The sequence below is a fragment of the Mus musculus genome, chromosome 11 (assembly GCF_000001635.26).
Source record: "Mus musculus strain C57BL/6J chromosome 11, GRCm38.p6 C57BL/6J".
In the NCBI taxonomy this organism is placed as follows: Eukaryota; Metazoa; Chordata; class Mammalia; order Rodentia; family Muridae; genus Mus; species Mus musculus.
Window position 1 is genome coordinate 110,308,749 of NC_000077.6, and position 22,992 is coordinate 110,331,740.

At 38.6% G+C, this 22,992-nt stretch overlaps 1 protein-coding gene across 3 annotated transcripts in view; it reads right to left on the minus strand.

Moving 5' to 3' along the window:
- The window catches only part of Abca5 (ATP-binding cassette, sub-family A (ABC1), member 5), a 68,355-nt gene that overhangs the window by 39,380 nt on the left and 5,983 nt on the right, over positions 1–22,992 (minus strand). For all 3 annotated transcript variants that reach the window (XR_001779961.1, XM_006533065.4, NM_147219.2), the window contains exons 2-11: positions 20,389–20,508; positions 18,984–19,188; positions 17,812–17,973; positions 11,046–11,134; positions 8,954–9,183; positions 5,776–5,917; positions 4,581–4,769; positions 2,563–2,710; positions 1,389–1,557; positions 642–700 (exon numbers count right to left, since the gene is read on the minus strand). Coding sequence is in view for 2 of the 3 variants with exons in the window: in XM_006533065.4 (XP_006533128.1) it covers positions 642–700; positions 1,389–1,557; positions 2,563–2,710; positions 4,581–4,769; positions 5,776–5,917; positions 8,954–9,183; positions 11,046–11,134; positions 17,812–17,973; positions 18,984–19,188; positions 20,389–20,490 (1,495 nt within the window). In the remaining variant the exon portion in view is untranslated. The remainder of the gene's footprint in view (positions 1–641; positions 701–1,388; positions 1,558–2,562; positions 2,711–4,580; positions 4,770–5,775; positions 5,918–8,953; positions 9,184–11,045; positions 11,135–17,811; positions 17,974–18,983; positions 19,189–20,388; positions 20,509–22,992) is intronic.

The following is a 22,992-nucleotide window of genomic DNA, read 5'->3' on the forward strand; positions in this document are numbered from 1 at the left end:
GTAAGATAGAAGCATACTGACACACTACTGGGCCCTACCAGAATACAGTCTCTCGAATGACAAATGTCAGTGTGTAAGTGTATTTTACAGATCCTGGGAGATACTGACACATTGCTAGATGTACTCCAATTCTCCAGACAGACTTCACACACACACAAAAAGAATCTTACAACTATATAAGTAATGCCTATACATGTACACAATAATAAAATATAATATTCATTGAACCAGAATATAATATAAACTGGTTCAAATTGTTAGGTATTTTCTCTTTTCTTCTTTTCTTTTCTTTTTTTTTTCTTTCTTTTTTTTTTTTTTTTTTTTGGCAGCACATCCATTCCTTTATCCTTTGTGCAGAAGAGTGTTGGTTTAGGAAGCAAAGGCTCCCAGTATGCGCAGGGATAATAACTTCTTTACGGAGTCTCCAGCAATTGATAGGTATTTTCACGTCAACAGATACTACTTTCTGGCTTTATAGCTTCCATGTCGTAAGTTTTATTATCTACATTAGTCACCTAAAGTGTCTCTAATGGGAAGACAGCAAATCTTAACAGGTAAATTTAACTTTCACAACAACGATGCAGACTGGTTCTCTGTCTGTACTACGATGCTATGGACTAAGTCCTCGGCCAGCCACTTACTTCTCAAAGCCTCCACGTTCTCAGTTTTCTTTCTATAGGATTTCTGAATACCACTTATTCTGAAAAACAAAGATTCATATTAAAATTATATATGAAATTTTATAATCATGTATTAGCATATATGAAATTTTTATCCAAGCTGTCTTAAGGTGTAACTTTTAAATTTTGAACTAGCTATATATCTCTAGAAATACAAGACACTTTCCACACTATTAAGACAGGGTTGCATACACAGAGTAAGGTAACAGTTATTCAAATTTGAGGAGAAAATTTGGATGGGGGAAACTGGAAAGACATATTGAAATCACATGTCCAAAATAAGAATAAATTTGCATACAAAATATAGAGGAGGAAAGGCTGAAATATTTAATAGGAAAAATAATAAACCACCTTCCTGCTAAAACAAAGAACTGAGTAACCCCAACCTGAAGGGCACAATCGTCTGAAGACTACAGGAATGGACTCCTGGCTCCACCTTAGGTATTGCCCACTCGGGCTCAGGCTGAGACAACTGAAGTGAAGCACTGTTTCTAGCAATTTACAGATTATCATCATTGTTCATTAATCAAATGCTTCTTACATTAGTAAAGGAGATATAAACTAGATGTCACTTCGGGTAAGCACTACCAAACTGCCTACGATGCAGATTTTCTCATCCGGTCTCTTCTATGATAGTGTAACATAAGATTTAAATGTCTGTCACAATTTCCATCAGCAGTTCTACCTATAACTAAAAGTTAAACATACCTTATAGCTTCTTTCCCTATAAATTCTGAAGAAACGGGCTCAACAATTTCATTGAGACTAATATTGCCATTAATGTTGCCCTCCGATAGCTCCTTATAGTTTCTTTTGTTTTTTGACCAATACGATGGCTTCAAAAAATACAAAGATGACCTCCTCAAGCCAAATTCCCCTAAAAATAAACATTGAAACCTGAGTTATACAAAGTATTTTGAAAGCATACTTAAATCATAGTAAGTAACCTTACTTTAATTTAAATTAAAAGTCCCTACATGGGTAGGGTAGCACCCGTTAAATCCCAGCACTTGGGAAGCAGAGGCAGGCAGAGTTCAAGGCCAGCAGAAGCTGCATAGCAAGTTAGACCAGCAAACCTTGTCTCGAAGAAAACTAGTATAAATTAATTAAAGTCATATTAACTAGTAGTTATCACATTACACAGGCCTGGAATATAGAAACTATAACTACTATAACAAAAAAGAGGCCAACGCCAGGCAATGGTGGTACACACCTTTAATCCCAGCACTTGGGAAAAAGACAGGTGGATCTTTGAGTTCAAGGCCAGCCTGGTCTATACAATGATAGCCAGGGCTACACAGAGGAACCCTGTCTCAAAAAAACAAAGAGGCCATGAATTTGGGGCAGGGGTTGGGGGTGCATGGAAAGAATTGTAGGAAAGTGAAAGGAGACATGATGTAATTGGTTTTTTAATCTTTAAAAATAAAGCTAAGTTTTAAAAAGATAAAAAGTGGAGTTATGAGGCTGTTTTGGATCTTAGAGGGTAAAATAGTTTAAAAGGATTAATATAATGAAGAATTGAGTTGAGAAGTGCAGGTAGACTATCAAAACAAACATCTCTCTTGTTATACAGTCCCTTCATGTTCACAAGGGGCTAGTGAATATGCAATATACTATATATTGTGAATATATGCATAGATACATATATACATACATATACACATAGATAGATAGATAGATAGATAGATAGATAGATAGATAGATAGATAGATAGAGAGAGAGAGAGATAGATATAGAGATAGATATAGAGATATATAGATATATTGCTTAAGAGCAAATTGAATCATCAATGTGCTGTAAAATACTCTGGCTAGGAGAAAAATTAAGTTGATAGTATATGAGCAAAATTACTTTAGAATCTTTACAGTAATCAGCCACATACCTGGAATGACTTGGTCGAGATACACAGCCAGGAGGACATAGAACACACTGTCAAGAGCTAGCATGATAATAGTAATAATTAGAGGATAGGGACCTTCAGTCAAATTAGAAAATAAGGCACCCTCATTAAAATCTTCTAAATGCATGACCTAAAGGAGAAAAAGAAACACACACCAAGTTTATTCCATAAAAAAATGATTAAAACAAAGCTAATATTACTAAGCATAATTTGTTAAATCCAGAGTAACATTAACAGAATTATTTAAAAGGTAATTAGTAACATGCTCTTTTTTAAATTTCTTTCTTTATTAGATATTGTCTTCATTTACATTTCAAATGTTATCACCAAAGCCCCCTATCCCCTCCCCCTGCCCTGCTCCCCAACCCTCTTCCTGGCCCTGGCGTTCCCCTGTAATGTGCTCTTATAAGGAAAACAGATCAAAAAGGAAGTTCAACTAAAAGATTCACTGTATCATAATTTCTATTCTGTGCAGGGATTTTTTGTTTGTTTTGTTTTTTGAGACAGGATCTCTCTATGTAGACCAGGCTGGCCTTGGTCTCACAGAGATCTACCTGCTTCTGCCTCCTTACTAAAGGAGGGGATGCTGAGATTAAAGAAATGCACCACTATGCTCGCCTTTTAATTATTGCTTTTCCCAGTTGGTGCTTCGTAAGCCTGTATACAACACTCCCAGAGTCATTTAATTCTAATGGGACGAAACAAAGGAGATAAAAGTAAGGTGGAAAAGTAAACACCTAAAAAAACAGAACCAAATAAATGTTGCAGGATAAAATTATGGTCAGCAACTGTGTAGCACTGAGAAGAAGGTGTGTGGTTAATATAACTCTAAAGCACACACAGTAGGCGCATGCGCTGCTGTGAGATGTTCTGCAGGCGAAGGCTGGCTCAGGTACAAGCTCTGCCCATGTGGGAAAACTCATGTCACCACCCTCCATTTCAGTCCTCTCGTCTGTGAACTGAGGAAGATCAATCAGATGACAGCTAAGGATTCTGTCACTCCCAAAGGAAACCTAGGACCATAGTCTCACTTTGTGAAGAGAAGAGGGAGTCGGTATAGTCTAAAAGTGTGGAACAATAACTCTTTTAAGTAATTAAATCTTGTTTAATGTGCTTATAAATAATCTATTGTAATGTTACCTCATAAAGCATCTATATAACATCAAATATAAATCAAATATAGTATGAAATCATATTTCTTTGTACAATAACTGAGTTTATGTTCTACCCTATAAATGGTTTCTTAAGAAACTGTTTTCATTAAAAATAAAATTTATAAGTCTAAATATTCTTAATTTTAAAATCTGTTTTCTTATTTTATGTATGAGCATCACATGTATGTCTGGTGCCCATGAAAGCAGAAAGGGGCATCAGATCCCTGGAACTAGAATTATAGCCACTTGAAAGGCACCATGTGAGTGCTGGAAATTGACAGTTGACCCTCTGAAAGAGTAGCTAGTTCTCTGAACAACTAAGACATTTCTCCTGTCCTAATGCTAAATGTTATTTAGATAAATGCCAACCCCCCAGTTCCTAGACCAAGAAAATCACTATAAATGCATAGTTTACTATTTTCATCCTGACAATTTTGTTCTGTATCACGAACAATTTTCTGTTCAGCATTTTTCTCAAGTAAATTTATAAATGTTTACAGTAGAGCAATAAAGACTGGCTGTAACTTAAATAACTAACATCAATGAACTGAGTTGCTATACCAAAACAGCATTTTGAGATACACTAAAGCAAAGACTGAGGAATTTATAAGCAAGATTTAACTGAAAACTTAAAATAAGAGAAATTCTAAGAGAAAGTAGATATAAAATATACTCTGTAGTATATTTCTTTCTGATGGAATTTAAGTTTTCTGACATTTCTTTCTCATGAAATGCTAGTGTTGCTTGTTTACAAACAAAAGGTGATATTTGTGGCAGAACAAGATGCTGCCTGGGCTCTCAACAAGAGAAAGTACTGGGTGAACGGCGGGTGCATGCAGGACCCACCTGTGCAATCCCAATCAGAAAGGCACACTGACACAAAGGACTGAAGAGCCACACCAGCGACCTGGGGAAACTTTCTATGAGGACAATCAGCAGGCCAACAAATCCAAACACCACGGTGACAAAAAACTCAACGACTCCCACGTGTTTTGATTTTTTAAAAAGAGGCGTCAGCATTAAAGCAAAAAACACCTAAAAAGCATAAATGTAAGGTTACTGTATATTTGTATATACTGACCCAAAGGAAAATTAACTTTTTTATGAAGGAAAGACGCAGTCATGGAAAAGTACAACTACTAAAACGTAGTTTCTGTTATGGAAGGTGCTTTATTTCCATAAGGGACAGTACTAATGATAACCTTTTATCTGTATGACGGGGAAATGCGACCACATTTACACAACAACGTCCTAAGGAGCCCTGTGTTAGCTAGCTGGCTCTTGGGCCCGCCTGCCTTTATCCCCTCACCTCCCAAACCCCAACCTCCACACTGAGGCTTCAGACACACACGGAGTCAGGTGGGTGCAGAAAACCTAGACTCGGGTCCTGATCTTTGTAAGACAAGCACTCTACCCAGAGTCATCCTGTAGGTGCCCAGCAGTCTTCAGAAAAGAACTGGCTTTAGACTGGGTGTTAAAAGTGATATATTAGGTTATTATGCTGGAAATAAGTTATTCATAATTTATTATTTTAAAAAATGGAAATGATAGTAAAATTATTTAACTATACATTGGGCACATAAACCAATCATAATGACACAAAGGTCAGTCGTTATATTCAGTATTCAGTCAATATATTAAATAAATATCAAGACTACTAAAGAACTACATTTAAAAAACAACCTTGAAACCTTTAAAACTAATTGTCCTATAGAATACACTAACTTGAAAAGGTCAGGGCCTCAGGAAAGGAGAAAAAAAATGCAACAGTGTGCAACCTTTCACAGGACAAATAGAGACAATAATAGAAGACAAATGTGTAAAATATAATCCACCAAAACAAGTTAGATTTAAACACAAGATTATATTGAAAATTTTCTGAGAAGCATAATAATATAATACTTTGCCATGTATTATTTAGTTATTTATCTATAACTTATTACTAAAAATATCATTAATGGAAAATTGTCTAAGTTAACCAAAGAAAAAGATCTTAACTTCATTACCAAGGTACTCTGACATTTCGAGGTAAGATACTCACAGATGACAATCCATATAAGAAGAACAGTAGAAAGATCACAATGCTGCTACTCTGAGGGAATAACGAAGAAGCTGTTGCGATGACAGCCATAAGCAGGGACATAAGGAAAATCAAGCTTGCGTACAGAAGAACCCAGGAAAGCCTACGATGGAAGTGCAAACACACTGCTGTCAAATGAACAGGCTCCGGGAGTGAACAAACCACTTTACACTAAACGCCATTTTACTCTTCAAATCAATTTATCTGCGTGTGTTCATGCACCCAACACTAATATTAGGAAATGGAGAATAAAGGACTAGCCAAGCTGCAGGTGGATGTGACTGACAGAGATAAAATGATCTCTGAGTCAAAAGCTTTACAATTCAATAGCAATGCATGCTAAATTTAAAGCTCAAACTCTCAAAAGCCTGAGAGCACTGGCATCTCTGATTCTCTTAAAATGTAAGTGTTTGCTAATTCAATACAATTATTTTCTTTATGAAATGAACTATGCTTATACCCCTGATGGCTTTGGTTATCATAAACCCAAATGTCCTTACCAATTAATAGCAATAATTACCATACTTATACAATGTGAGTACTGATTAATAAGATCAACTAGAATCACTATTTCAATTCAACTTTTCCCTTCAGTCAGAGCTCAGTGGAATTACCATTAGTATTTAATTTCACATTTTATTTATTTTCCCATTAGCATTGAAAAACCATTTTAAAGAAAACTTCAAATTTATTTAAAATATTTAATTGAGTTGATACATATTAAGTACTTAGAGCTAAATTTATCTAGCAATTTCAATACAAAAATAATAATACAATGCATCTTAAAGGCCATTTCTAGAACATTTAAGAAAAACAAAAGGTGGGTGTACTGATGCACACCTTTAATCCCAGCACTCAGGAGGCAGAAGAAGGCAAGTTCCTGTGAGTTCAAGGCCAGCCTGATTCACCTAGGAAGCTCCAAGACAGAGTTACATGAGGAGACCCTCTCTCAAAAAAGGCGGGGGTGGGGGGGTGGGGGTGGGGGGTTGGAGAGATGGCTCAGTGGTTAAGACCACTGTTGCTCTTGCAGATGACCTGGGTTTGATTCCTAGGACCAGTGTGATGGCTAAGAACTCTCTCTAACTCCAGTTCCAGGGAATCCAAACGCCTCTTGTGGCTTCTGCAGACACTGTATAAACATAGTGCATATGCAGGCATGCAGGCAAAGCATCCATACATGTGAAATAATAATTTAAAAAGCAGAGAAAATGTGAAGACATAATAATACCACTAACTACATCAAGTTTTATACATGTTACAACAGACCAAATAAAAATTTGTAAAATGAGGGCTGGAGAGATGGCTCAGCAGTTAAGAGCAGTGACTGATCTTCCAGAGGTCCTAAGTTCAATTCCCAGCAACCACATGGTGGCTCATGACCATCTGTAATGGGACCTTATGCCTTCTTCTGGTGTGTCTGAAGATACCTACAGTTTACTCATATAAATAAAATAAATCTTTTTTAAAAATTGTAAAATGCAGCCGGGTGTGGTGGCGCACGCCTTTAATCCCAGCACTCGGGAGGCAGAGGCAGGCGGATTTCGCCTGCTTGGTCTACAAAGTGAGTTCCAGGACAGCCAGGGCTATACAGAGAAACCCTGTCTCAAAAAACAAAAAAACAAAACAAAAAAAATTGTAAAATACAAAATTGTTTTGTAAATGCAATAATAAAAACCATAAACTTAACAGTTTCCATTAAAAGTACTAACCTTCCTCTTAAATAGGCTAAAAAGAAACCAATTTTTGTTTGAGACAGCGTCTGGCAATCTAGCGTAGGTTGGCCTCAGACTCAAGGCCCTCCTGACTTGATTCCCGAGTGCTAGCATTATAGGCAGGCACAAGCCAGCCAGCTTACAAACAAATTGTCTTATTACACAGAAGAAATAGGAGAGGAAAGTACTTATTTATAACTATCCATGTCTCTATAAAATTAGCACTGCAGAGCAATTGGTCTGTGTTCCATCTTGCTGACCCTGTTCTCAGCTGTGCTCACCAGTTGCCTCCTCTGTCTCTGGTGAATACAAAAAGGCCTTTCTAACTCCAGCCTCCAGCAGGAGCTTCCATTTTCTGTTTGTTTTGTTGTTGTTGTTGTTGTTGTTTGTTTGTTTGTTTGTTTTTGTTAACTGCAAGTCTCACAAAAGGTAGTTCTCTTTTAAAGGTTCATTTAAAATATTTAAGCAGTATTTTGTGGGTCAAGGACACCACAAGAAGACCTACAGAGTCAACTCTCCTGACCCCATGGGGGCTCACAGAGGCTGGACCACCAACCAAAGAGCATGCAGGGGCTGGACCTAGCTCCCACTCCCAACATTTGTAGCAGATATGCAGCTTGGTCTTCCTGTGGATCCCCTAACAGTTGGAGTGGGAGCTGACTCTGACTCTCTCTGTTGCCTGCCACTGGATCTCTTTCACCTAACTGGGCTTCCTGGTTGGGCCTCCTTGGGAAAAGAGGTGCTTAGTCCTGCTGGGACGAGATGTCCCAGGGTGGAACAGTACCCAAGAGTGGCTTCCTTCTATGAGGAGAAGGGGAAGCAGTAATAGGGACAGGGGGTTGTAAGAGCAGGAATGGGAAGAGAGGAGGGTGGGAGACTGTGACTGATTGAGATATAATGTGAATAGAAATAAATTATGAAAAAAAATTAGCACTGTATAAAAATGCTAATATTTTACCTCTTAACTATGGGAACTTTTTTCTTCACTTGTGTCTCCATAAATTACCTACACATCCTTATCGTAACTTACTGAAGCTCCAAGTGAGCAGAAGCTAGAAGCTACATGAGTAGACCTTCATCTGTGAACTAAGCTTTCAGTGTTGAGTATCTGCTCTGATATCAGGAAAGGGCATTAGTAGGCAACTTCGAGTTTTTAGAGATTTCCTATCTTCCGTGCAGTGATGCAATGATATACATGATGCGTGACTCAAGGGTTCGAACAGGTTGTAAAATAAAATACACTGTCAACAGCAACTTCCAATAAAACAAGCAGCTAATTGACTAGTCTCAAAGTCTAAGAAAAGTGGAGCCATTAGAAGGACCAGCACAGCACAGCACAGCAGACTGGGAAGTAAAAGGAGACTGCTGAAGATCACTAGAGTCAATACAGCTGTTAACTATACCAAACCGGAAGCCACGAAACATACCAAAAAGCAGTGTCATGAAGTCCCATTATCTTTAAAAATTCCTTTAACTTCTTTTCTTTTTCTGCCACGATGTGGATTGCCAGGAAGTAGCCGAAGGGCGAGAAGGCTATGACGAGGTAGATGAGGATGACCCCTCGCGGGAAGGTGTCAATCTCCACAACAGCGGCCTCTCCCATGATCACAGCTTTGGTCGACTCCAGCTCGCTCCACACAGAAACATTGGTCTTCAGCTATAATCACAAAGTGCAAATATATTAAATTAGGTCTAACAATAGTTCCTAATAAAATATGGTTATTATACACCTAAAAAAGTAACCTCATGCAAGTAAAATATTCAAAAAGCCACACTCCTGAAATAAGAGTGAGTGACCATAATATTATGATATAAAGTAGAATTCTGCTTATAATTCATTCTGGATATTAAAAGTTTTAAGACTGTGAGTGAATACATTTTTAATGAATTCATCCAATAAAACAAAATCATACAATTTTATTATCACATTAAGCAGAATGAAGGGATAATAAAAATATGCTTCAATTATGAAAATGGAAGCAGTTCTCTGAGACCTTTCATTCCTGGTGGATAAACGATGTGCCCCTTACTCTCACTAATGCCAAAATGACATTCTTTAAACTTCTACTGGGGCTGGAGAGAGGGCGCAGCAGTTAGTTAAGAGCTGCTCTTCCACAGGACTTAGGTTCAATTCCCGCAACCACGTAGTAGCTCACAATGGACTCTCTAACTCCATTCCAGGCCATCTGACACCCTCACACATACATTCAGGAAAAACACCAATGTACATATAATAAAAAGAAAACATTTTAAGAAAAGAAAAGCTATGTCTCTTCCAAGCTGAGGGTCAAAGGAATGATTAATAGCCACCATTCTTTTGGCTATATTTTAAAATGCTCTCTTAAAGAGCATGTTTTCTGAGGCTGGAGAGATGGCTCAGCAGTTAAAGGCACTGACCAGTTCAAATCCCAGCACCCACATGGCAACTCACAACTATCTGGAACTCCAAGGCCTAACCCTCTCACATAGACATATGTGCAGGCAAAACACCAATGCACATTTTTTAAAAAGGCAAATAAGATTTAAAAAAAAAAAGAGCATGTTTTCTTACTGCTTTAAAACTGATACATGTAGAAAGAACATAGTTACATATTTGTGTAATAATAATGTTTTCCAATTAATAACTTCTAATATCTAAATGAATGCCTAAACTACAAATGTGTACTACCCATAGTGGTCTAGGATTATAATTGCTAATGTCTAACTAAAACACAATTAAGTTTTGTAGTATCATCTACTGTTTCAGTCTTTATCTTAAGCACAATACAACTGACTTAGCACAGTACTGCAAACCCCTAATACCTTCACACCATGCAAGCTGCAAGAATTTATAAGACAATTTTATATACATAATTTATTTTGTTTTTATAAGGGTTCTGTCACAAAGGAAGGCATCACTGTTACAGTCAATATGCTCCTAGCAGTTTACCAACTAGGAGAGCCAGGACTCTTGCTTAGGTTTCTATCTCACTTGTACGGCCATTCGCACATACTCTGAATGTGGAGTCCAAAGGCCATAATTTGGTCCTCTGCCAGTGATTCAGAGTCCTGAAGTCTCTTGATGTTACTTTATTTCAGGTTCTGTCTCAGAGGGTTGTTAAACATTAAATGAATTATATTAGAACATAACTTTAAAAACATTGTTTAATAAATAAGAGATAAATGTTTATGAAATAGAAAATAAAATCTAGCACTACAATTATGATAATAAAAGTAGCTACCTTCTTTAACTTATATGAATTCAAGGGGAAAGGTCTAAAAGCTCAAATCCTTCATAAGACAAGAGTATTTTAGAAACATTACCTATAATCAATAAATATAATATTGATACTTAGTATGTTGAATCATATTCATAAAACTATCCAATAAAAAAGGCTTCAAAGATTCATTTTATCTTTTTTCTCAAATGATTATGTTATGTAATATTTATATTTTTAAGTAAATGAACCAAATTCAACGTTAAAGAATGAAGGAATAATTGTTAAAATGTGGGTTGGCTTTCTTGCTTTGTCACATTACCTGTATAATGGCAGCATCTATCGATGCCTGCAGAACTGTAAACCCCAAAGACCAGTACTGAGCAGCATCACATGTCTTTGAACAGCCTTCTACAGGGAGAAAGATATGAGACATAAGATTCTGTACACGACTGCAAGAGCTTTCTTCTGACACAGCACACGGCAGGTGAGCAAAGCAATATAACCAGGCATTCTCTACAGGACGGAAGGAAACCTGGAACCACCTTTCAAAGACAAGTATCTGTTAAGATTCCTATTGATCTGAGTGCCCAGACTAAATTATACATGGTAAGTGCTGGCACATCAGGCCAGTGAGTAAAAGTTCCTGCCACACAAGCCTGATAGCCAAGTTTTATCCATGAGAGCCACAAAAAGCCAGGTATGGTGGTTATGTGTAACCCAAGCACTCCTGTGGTGAGACAATAGACCGGACAATAGAGAGACAGGAGAACAGCCCAGGGGTTCATGGGGCACCTAGCCTGAGTATGAAGCAGCAGAAACAACAGAAGAAATCCTGCCTCAACAAGATAGAAGAAAACCAACTTAATAAAGTTTCCTCTGACCTCTAACACAGATGTAGCAGAATTTACATACAGTCACATACATACACATCACATATCCCACTTAAAATAAAGCAAAAATTATATGTGATAGGATACTGGATGGTTGTCAGGAGCCATCTAGTCATCTAGTTAGGAGTCATCTAGGAAAGACTGAAGGCATGCAAATGGCATTCTGGAGATGGCAGACTGTATAGCATGGTCTGTGGTGGGTGAACTCTAGTTTTCAGGGCCTTTAGAGAGCTCATCTCAGAACTGATTCTTGCAGCTGATATGCCTTTCTTGTCATTATTAAATTAATATAATAATTCCTGGGCATTAGCCCACCCTATTGGGCAGATTTTCTACAGATCAAAGAAGATGTACTTTCTTGTAGCAATACTATGTAGACAAATTGGTGACTTCATAATTCCTAATAATGGTTCTAAAGAATTCCTAAACTTATACAAGTATATTTTGAGCCTTCTATCGAAAGGGCTGCAATTAGGGCTCTATAAACAGGCTAATTGCACTAAGATAGAAAACGGGCTTGAAACAGATTTATGATCAGGGAAAATATTTCTTTTAGGCTAGCTGTAAAACCATTATCTAATGACTAAGATCCTAAACTGGGAATGGACAATTTATTGTAGGTGCAAAGACAAAAAATAAAATAGTGACTGGATTTATCTATATAAAACTTCAATACTAATGAGACACAAGGCAGATGATTTGTCTCTTGTCAAAACAATTCTAACTTAAGACATATGAACTATTGTTTTAAACTTAATAAGCCTGTGGAGCTAGTGACAGAAAATGAATGTTTAATTAGATAACTAGTCTTAATGGAAACACATGTAAACATCTCTGTTGTAACTTCTTATTCAATTTATGATTTGAATTTATATTTGAACTTGTGAACTTTTGAAAAAAAAGGTGCTTGGAATACCATGTGATCAAGTAGCCTGAAAAAGCACAAGAACTAGGAGCTGTGACAAGAGAGCAGAGAGGGCAGAGAGAGAGAGAGAGAGAGAGAGAGAGAGAGAGAGAGAGAGAGAGAGAGAGAGAGAGAGCGCGCACGAGCAGGCTTCTTCTTACCATGAGACAGTGTTTTTCTTAATGGCAGGTTTCTTCTTACTGACACAGACCGAGTTTTTCATACTTAATAAAAAGGTAAACATTTTGTTTTCTATGAGCAATAAAGGTTGGAGCTAATTTTTCATCCAGAATGAGTGAGTTCTTTCTGTACTGGCTCTTGCTCAATGAAACCTGCTCATAGAGCTTTTGTTTTGCTCTATCCACCAAACATATATATATATATATATATATATATATATATATATATATATATATATATATATATACACACATGTGTGTGTATACATACATGTATATATGTATGTATGTGTACATGTATATATGTAAGTATATGTGTATATGTAAGTATGTATGTATGGAAATATGCATGAATACTTGTAGAGTGGATGAGACAGGTGGTTGGGCCCAACAAAAAATGTAAATAGTATGTATATATAAATGTGTGTGTTTCTGTGCATACTGCCTGTGTAGAATTTTTTCTTTCTGTAAGCATGACGTTCTTTTCCTGGTTCACTAAAAGTTAATGGCTGCAAGCCTCCCTCTTGCCTGGACAGCAAAAGAAGAGGGTTCTGGACAAGAGAGAAAGGAACCTTAGCAAACATCCTCTACTGAACTCCCTGCTGCTATCCAGCATATGTTAACTGCCCATATGCTTACTTATAAAGTAAGTACGAGTTAAGTTTTCCAGCACTCATGCAAGCACAGAGAATTATAAAGTAAATGAGAGATAAAGAATTAAGTCCCCCCCAGTGCTTAATGAAGCACAGAACAGTAAGAAAGACTTAAGTCCCTACAAAGCTGGAGATCATCAGTCTCTCGACCTGTGTCCCATGTTGTGTCCCACTTCAGCCCCTGAGGCAGGGCAGGCCCCTGCAGATAGTAAAGGAATAAAGATGAAAACTCATTATAAATGTAATTATTTAAAAGTCGCTTTTCTAGGGCTGGAGAGATGGCCCAGTAGTTAAGAACACTGGCTGTCACAATGTAATTATTTACAAGTCGCTTTCCTAGGGCTGGAGAGACGGCTCAGTAGTTAAGAACACTGGCTGTCACTATGGGAATCAGTATGGCTATTCTTTAGGAAGATTAGAGTTGATCGACATCAAGTTCCAACTATGCGACTCTTGGGCATATTCCCAAAGGCTGCTTCATCCTACACGGAGACGCGTGCTCAACCATGCCTAGTGCTGTTCTCTTCTTAATAACCAGAAACTGGAAACAACCTAGATGCCCTACAACAGAAGACTGGATAAAGGAAATGTGGTGCATTTATACACAGAGTACCACCTACTTAGCCATTGGGGGGAAAAGGCTATCATAAAATGTTCAGGCAAATAGATGGGACTAGAAAAAAATCATCCTGAATGAGGTATTGCAGATCCAGAAATACGGAATATATTCACATATACGTGGATTAGCAGTGAAGTCAATGACAACCAAGCTACAATCCATAGAACTATGTAAGATAGGTATAGAGTAAGGGACTAGAGGGAGCAGATAGATCTCATGAGAAAAAGGAAATATAACTACTATTTATGGATATATTGATGAGGAGTGACTAGAGTGGAAGATCAAGCAGGGACAGGAAAGGGAGAAGGGAATGAGGGAGGGAGTATGGGGAGAGACAGCTAAAGTTAAGGGACATTTGAGGGGTAGTATGGAAATCTAAAATAGAAACCTAAAATATATACATATATGAAGGTGATCTAAATGAAAACACCAGTGGAAGAGACAAAGACCAAACTGGCCATCTCTTGTCATCAAATGAAGCATCCAATAGCAGGTTTGGGTTACATCTAATTGAATTGTTGGCCAAAAGGGCCCCACAGGAATCTCCGAACAGCCCAGGCTATTACCAAAACTATAGGTTGCTTTCCACACATGGCCAGCAAAGGCCCATTGCTACTGAAAAACGCCTACACAGCTCACCGGACATGGAGATATCAAGCTGGTGCCCACATAGACTGTTTACCCCTATGTTCCAGCGTCTTTGTTATAGAACAGCACTCTATCAAAAGGAAACTGTAAGCACCAAGCCAGCCATAAACCTTTTAACTACAGTGGTGAACTACCTACAAGGTATGATAGGACAATGATGGCACAAAGTTTGTATTAGTAACCAACCAATAGATGATTTTACTTAAAGCCCATTAGATGGAACCCATAACGAACAGTGCTTGGGTAACCAAGAACCAGGGACTAGATAGCCCAAGCCCTAGGGCAAAACCAAACAGTACAGATCTACAAACAAACAGACAAATGAAATGCAGTGATAAAGTGACCACCAATGGCATCCTGCGACACTTGCAGATCCGTGCCTGACACAGCCATCATCAGAGAAGCCTCTCCTGAAGTGGATGGGAACAAATACAGAGACCCACAGCCGGACATGACACAGAGAGTCAGAGGCCTTAGGACACTCGGCCCTAAATAAGATGTCTCCAGCAAATCCCTCTCCTCAGGGCTCAGGGAACCCTGAGGAAGGAGACAAAAAGAATGAACAAAGCTGGGGAGGGACAGGAGGGATGGCCAGATGGCCCTGAGGAAAAAATGAAAATCTGCAACTGACAGGAGTGGGGAGGTGGGGTGTGCACATCTCCAGAATGAGACAGAGACCTGGGATAAGGGAGGTGGCCAAGAATCAATGGGGGTGTCCTTAGCTGTGACTCACAGCATTGGGAATGTGGGACCTGAAGAGGCCACCTCCTGTAGCCAGGCAAGAAGCCTAATGGAGCAACAGGGACACCAACCCACCCACAAAACTTCTGACGCAAAACCTATCCTGTCTACAAGAAATACAAGGATGGGGGATGAAGCAGAGACTGAGGTCAACCGATAACTGCCCAACTTAAGAACCATCCCATGGGCAAGCATCAATCCCTGACACTATTAATGATACTCTGTTATGTTTGTAGACAGGAGTCTAGCATGGCTGTCCTCTGAGAAGCTCCACCCAGCAGCTGACTCACACAGATGCAGACACCCACAGCCAAACAGTAGATGGAGCTTGGGGACTCTTATGAAAGAACAGGAGGAAGGATTGCAGCCCTGAGGGAATAAGAAGTCCACAGAAAGACCAACAGCATCAACTAACCTGGACCCTTTGGGCTCTCAGAGACTGAACCACCAACCAAATGGCTGGACCTAGGCCTCCCTGCACGTAGGTAGCAGATGTACAGCTCATGTGGACCCTCATGTGAGTCCCAAACAACTGTAGCCAGGCAGGAGGGGGCTGTAACCCAAAAGCTGTTGCCTGTATGTGGGATATGTTCCAGCTGAGCTGCCTCGTCTGGCCTCAGGGAATGGATGCTCCTAGCCTCACAGAGATTTGATGTGCCAGGGGGTGGGGGGATACCAAAGGGGACCACTCAGAATAGAAGGGGAGGGGAGTGGGGGAAGGATTGTAAAAGGGAGTGATGAGGAGGATGAGTGAGTGAGTGGGATGTAAAGTGAAGGTGAGGAGGCCACCAAGAAAGTAAGGCCTCTAAATCAGTATGAGCAAAGCTCATATGAACGCACAAGGACTCTGCACCAGGTCCTCTGAGCTTACACGGTGGCCTCCAGTCTGCTGTTTCCATGGGATCCTGAGCATACGGGCGAGTGTGTCTCTGCTTCTGATGCCCTCTCTTGGGCTCTTTTCCCTCTGCTGGTCTGTCTTGTCGGACTTCAATGTGATAGGTTCTGTTTTATCTTTTATTTTGTTATAGTTCCTTTAAAGAGGAATGAATGTATATAAAGCCACCCACTAGGCTAATGGAATGGTCATTTATGCCTGTTGGGAGAGGGGAAATCCGTTTTCTCCAATGGAGTAACACTTGGCATATGAACCACTGCATCTCCGATCCCATGGTCAAGAAGAGTTGGCCAGCAAATCATAGACTTCAGTGGGTTTTTGTGTGTACTTTTCTTTAGCTACAGTTTTGGGTTTGTTGTTGTTTATTTTTCCTTTTTAGGTGATGCTTTCTGGGTTTAAAGCATTTTGTTGTTGTATTGAGCTTTTGGTTTGTTTTTTGAAAAAGAACTTAAAGTTGAGTGGATAGAGCAGGAAGAAAACCTGGACAAACTTGGGAGGGAGAAGAATATATTTAACATAATTTAATTTTTATATTTAATATAATTAATTTATAAATATAAAAGTATTTCATATATTTACATTTTAAAATTCTTTTGAATAAATAATGTGGAAAATACAGACAGGAAGGAAGGAAGGTAGGTAGGTAGGTAGGACTGATAAGCACTGGCTGCTCTTACAAAGGACCTAGGTTCAACTCCCAGAGGAGGCTCACAACCACCTGAAAATCCTGTCCTGACCTCTGTGGGCACAAGGAATGCACATGATGAACATACATACAAACAGGCAAAATATTCATAAATATAAAATAAAGCAAATTGCTTTTCTGTCTTAGGATAAGTTATCCCACAGTGCACATTTCCAAGCATCTGACACATAAGCAGGTTCACATTCATAAAAAGAAATAAGAATTTTCCATATAAGCTTTTAGAATAAAGGAAAAACGTTCCATACTTAATACAGTGACTTTAATATTGTGAATAAACAGTTGATACTATCTTTTCAGGGGTTTTAACAACAGTTTTCTATGTTTTGAATATAAACAAGAAATTTCATTGGTAGGAGACATTGAGATTTTAAACACTTATATCATACCACAGTTAGAATAGTTACATGAAGAAAAAAGTATATTTAGAAAGGCATACAATGAAAGATTTAATTTTGTCTTGTAATATAAATGGCACTTAAATAAGTATATTAAAATTATATTATAGTTATTTCTATAATGTACACAGATGTATATACATATATGCATATACATATATATATACATATATATGTGCATACCTGATTTTTATTTATGAATACAGGGTCTTACCATGTACCCCAGGTGGCCTGGAACTCACTGTGTAGACCAGGCTGGCCTTGAACACACAGAAAGTTGCCTGGCAGTAAGGTGGGTACCACCACCTCCCACCTCCCACCTAAATTTATTATGCTGCACACGACCGTTTCCCTAAAACTAAGTACAGCTGAAAATGACAGTACTGGACACCATCTTATTTTTAGCATAAAGAAATGCACTTAAGACTGAGTTCAATGACTAGACAGTTATTTACCTCTTGAATTCATATAAATAGAAGACACTGGAATCATTTCAGGAAAAAAACGAAGTTCATAGGACATGGTGTCTTTGAAAACCACACCTACGAAGTTGCTGGACTTAGAAAGACTTGCGGCTACCAGTTCTTTCTCATTTGCGTATTCTTCAGTAACTATAACTATAAAACATTAGAACAACGTAATGAACTCACAAATGGCAACAACATAGTATATATAATACAGTATAGTACTGGAATATGTTATCACTACATTTGTCTTACTAATTTCTTAGAAAATAATAACTGCAAAGAAAATAATGACATAAAACGATAAACTATTATTTTACAGATAGTTAAGTTGTAACCTGATTACATAAATCAAGATTATATAATATATATTTCCTGCCTATAGTACAGTGAATATAAAACAGTATGTAGGCTATTTCATCAAAATATGCTATTTGAAAATTTCAATGCATTGTAACATATTCTACTTCTATATTTTAACACTGAATAGTCTTGATATCATATACTTTTAATTTTTAGGAGGTTTTGGTACTGAAATAAACCTTTGTCCTTGAACACACTAGATACACTTTTTAAGTCTATAAAATTTCAGACAGAAATGAAACTATAAAAAAAATGTAATTCAATTACCTGTTTCAAAGTAAAATAACTGCTAATAATTAAAGTTTCATTTGTAAATACGTTTCTTCCAGGCATGTCCAGCTTTCTGGTACTGTGACACAACATGATTATCTACAAGGGTCATGTGCAAGATTCCCTCAACCCACAGCTGAACATCTCGAGATGTAAGTCAACAATTATGTCAAAACTCTGCAATAAGACTAAATAAAAACCATCACTCATACCTAATATGGCTTATTCCTCTTCCGAAGCTAAATGGAGAAAATTGAGCAACCATTCTAGCACATAAAGTAAGACTATAGGGACTAGTATTATCTAACTCCATTATTCATTAGCTGTGTAAGTTCAGATGCGTGACTAACTCTCCAAATTCTAATATGCTCATACATAAACCTAGCTGATCTCACTGGACTGCTGTAATTGCAGCTCCAAGGAATTATTCTGGCCTCCCTGAGCACCTGCACACACATGTACACACACTCACACAAACACATATGACATAGGCATAAATAAAAATTAATATTTGTAAAAGTCTACAGTACCCTTGGGAAGATGATCGGTAGAAACCCTCTGCATAATGCTGCTTGTAATGTTAGTCACGGGAGTGTATCCAAGAATAACGTTGGAAAGGCTGAATTTGTCCATAGGGCTGAGCTCTATATCAGATACCTCTTCATATTTCTTATTTGGATGCATCATGCTAACTAATATCAGCCAAAATAAGAAAAATAGAGGAAAAAGAATTTCCTATAATAAACAAAAATAAAGTGATTACATAGTACAGGAATAGTGTCAAAAGTCAAGATTTCTTTGCAAATAGTACAGGTAATCTAAGGGTTAACACTGTGGCCCTCTCTGAGGTAAGAGAGCTAAAGCAAGCTTATCCTAAAACACTTAACACAGCATTGAGCTTCCCAGCAAACCCAAACATAGTCAATCCTTCTCAATATGACATCAAAAGTCAACTTCAATTTTACCGAAATGTTTTAATACTCAACTTACAAAGCAACATTACATAAAAACAACGTTTAAATGTCTTAGGGGTACTGATTTAAGACCTACTATATTTGCCAGGCAGTGGAACACACCTTTAATCTCCCAACACTGGGGAGGCAGAGACCAGCCTGGTCTACAAAGGCAGTTCCAGGACAGCCAGGGCTATTTCAAGGAGGAACACTCTATTGAAAAACACACTATCCACTATATCTACTCTTAAAAATCTTAAAACAACGTATAAAACAAATCCCTACAATGATTATCATTAAAATGAAAGGCTTTGGTAAAAGAAAAATAAGTAAATAAGTAAATGAAAGACCCTTTGGTTCCAAATCTTAAAATACTACTTTACTAAAACTAATACTAAAATTATACTACTAAAATTACACTTAGCTAGCTTTATGGCCTGCTATTCTAGGAATGCGCTATTATTTTATCTTACTCCTCAATTGGTTTGCTAGTTTCAGAAGACACCCCATACTTGACATTACTGCAGTTGGTTAGCTATACTCTGTACTCTCTTTTACCAGAAGCAGCCCAGGTTACAGTAAGGCTCTTTTGACATCATTTTAGCATTCTTTGACAACTGGCTTCAGAGACCGGAAAGTGGGAAAATAGGGGGGACTTAAAATTGTGTAATATTAGATGTTACCCCCTCAACGGGGAGAAAATGCATGCCTAAGGTTCAAACCCCCGTGCTGACGCCAGAGGCAAACGGCACTGAGGAGTCCCTGCTACGCTGTGAGACATTTGCTATCAGATCTCGCTATCATAACCAATACAATATGCTGTTGCTTTATTAAAAACCCTGAAGAAAATAAAATTATAATCAAAATATTTTCAGCAGAGCTGTCTCTTAAAAGTAGAACACATCAAAGCAAAACAAAGTATAAGAAGACATGATAACAAATATTTTTAATTAAGACATGATAACAAATATTTTTAACTTACCTGAACACTACTTTTTTTAGTCCTGCATTTAATTAGGTAATTTTTCAGTAGAAGTGTTCTGGTCTGTCTCCAAACTCCCACATCCCTAATTGCAGTAGCCATGTTTTCTAGGTCAGTTTACTAAAAGGAAAACAAAGGAACCCTGAACTACAGTCAACACAGTAAAGCACATGTGTTATATAATGGCAATGACTTACATGTCTTCCTTCCCAGGTAAAATGAAGTTAAGCATGCTACAAGCCATCTCTCAGATGTGTACAGAATACGTCAGAGCAATCTGGCAACACTAAAGAGTGTACAGTGACATGTGACACAGGGCAATGTCAAAATCTGAAACAGCCCCCAAGCCAGCAGTGAGCTTACCACTGTTTCTCCTTAGGGATCCCTCAAACTGAGCATGGAGAAGTGGGCACTACAGAAACGTCTTAAGAAGCTAACTTATGCCGGGCGTGGTGGTGCACGCCTTTATTCCCAGCACTCGGGAGGCAGAGGCAGGTGGATTTCTGAGTTCGAGGCCAGCCTGGTCTACAGAGTAAGTTCCAGGACAGCCAGGGCTACAGAGAAACTCTGTCTCGAACCCCCCCCCCCCCCAAAAAAAGAAGTTAACTTATAATTCTGACTCAAGAAAAACTTAGTCTCACTACTCAAGAAGACGTGGAAGTGTCCAGTTTGTTTTATTCCTTTCCGTTCTTGTCCATGTCTTTACCCTGAAAACTCCCCTGGGTGGCAGTACCACACCCACTCTAGTAATGAAAGCCTAATGCAGCAAAACAACGAAGACAGCTGTCCTCTCTGTTTGGTGGGGCTACAGTCTAAGCAAGCTGGGCCAATTCCCGTTCTTCCCCACTGTTCTTTGTACATTCCTCTCCTACCACTGGGTCCTGAGGAGTACTTATCACTGTGTAAGTTAAGTGGCGCAAGGAACCTTCTCACTAGAGGACCAAAGCAGCAGCCAGAGCAGAGGAGAAAACAGGGAGAGCAGATCAAACAAGGAGCTCCAGGATATAGATTTCATCAAACGAAGACACGGTCCCAGAACGTGGGGAGAAACTTACAGCCCAAACCTAAACACCTCCACAGCCCACCAAAGGAAGCCAGCCACAGCCTCCACAAAGTTAAGAGCTTGCCTCATTCTGCAAACAACCCCATATGACTTGGCGAATGGCCAATCCATCCCACTGTCAAAATGACAGTGCTGCATAAACCATAGAAGCACAGCATCTGCCTTCAAACCGTGCCGGTGATGTCAGACCAAAGATTCAAACAAGCCCAGCTTAATAAGAAAAAGGAAATGATTTATTTATGGAGTAGTAGATGGCTCTTGGTGGGCCAGAGTCATCATCTCCACATTAGAAAGTCCTTATTTTACACAGCTATCACAGTGCAATAAAAATGATAAGCAAATGAATTAACTAACATGGACTAAGAATCAACGCTAAAGTGGCAAAGTCGGAGCAGGAATGAAGGCCTGACATAAGACACAGACAGAGATAAAATCAGGCTCTGAAGACGTTACACATTTGCGTATGCGCTCTCTTTGCTTTATAGACTTTGCTGGTCTTAGGACACTCTCATACCATGGGAAGGAATCACTTATGTGGCTTCCTTCAGTCTGGCACAAACAACAGCAAAAGGTGTTTGCTGAAAGATGGGAAGTAGTTGGCTAAGATCTGAAGGACTAAAGTTCCTACCCACAAATTTTAGAATTATCTGACAAAAACGTCAAAGTAGGTAGTGATCTTCTGGGAGACAGAGAGAAATCAATTTGAAAATAGACTGGAAACCCGCCCTCCTTTCCCCTCGCTGATGGCTAGCCCTCAGAGTGCTGGGGTAAAACTGCCAATAAAATCACACAGCTGCAGACCCTGCCTGCAACCCTACCAGCTAGCCAAACGCGTGACAATGGCATAACTGGCGCAGAGTGGCAAGGCTGTTTCAGACGTAAGCAGTCACTTTCTAAGGGGCATGAAATCCATACCAGAAGGGAATTCACACCTGACACTGTAAACCCATCAAAAGCACCTAGGGAAATCTTGGGCCTCAGAGGGAAAACAACTACAGTTGTTTTTGCTAAAAGGACATGATGTGTGTCTCAAACTGCCTTCTAAATAACTATGTTTATGCCCTTAGAATAGTGTGACTATCTGCTTAGGGGGACCACACCCCTCCCTGAGGAGCCATAAACAGTTCATGCAGGGGAGGGGGTATCCCATTCTGCAGTGGTGTGGCCATTTTCCTTACGAAAGTACAAAAGCCCCCACCGTTTCACCCATGCTCAGGCAGGCAGCTTGAATTATATGCAGTGTGCCACAAAAATAAAGTTTTTTGTTTCTGGTTTTTGTTTGTTTGTTTGTTTGTTTGTTTAAACACAAAAATAAGAAAGGTCTTATTAGGAAGGGGTTTGATGGAAGGGCAAGAAACTAAGGGAAGACAATGAGCAGAACATGACTGAAGTGTGTTAAATATTTTTTTCTTGAAATTGTTAAAATTGATAAAACAAAGCAAACAAAAACAACAACAACAAAAACAAAACAAAACAAAACAAAACAAACAAAAACCCAGGTTTTCTTGTTAAACCTTCCAGAGTAACTGTTGACGCCTTGT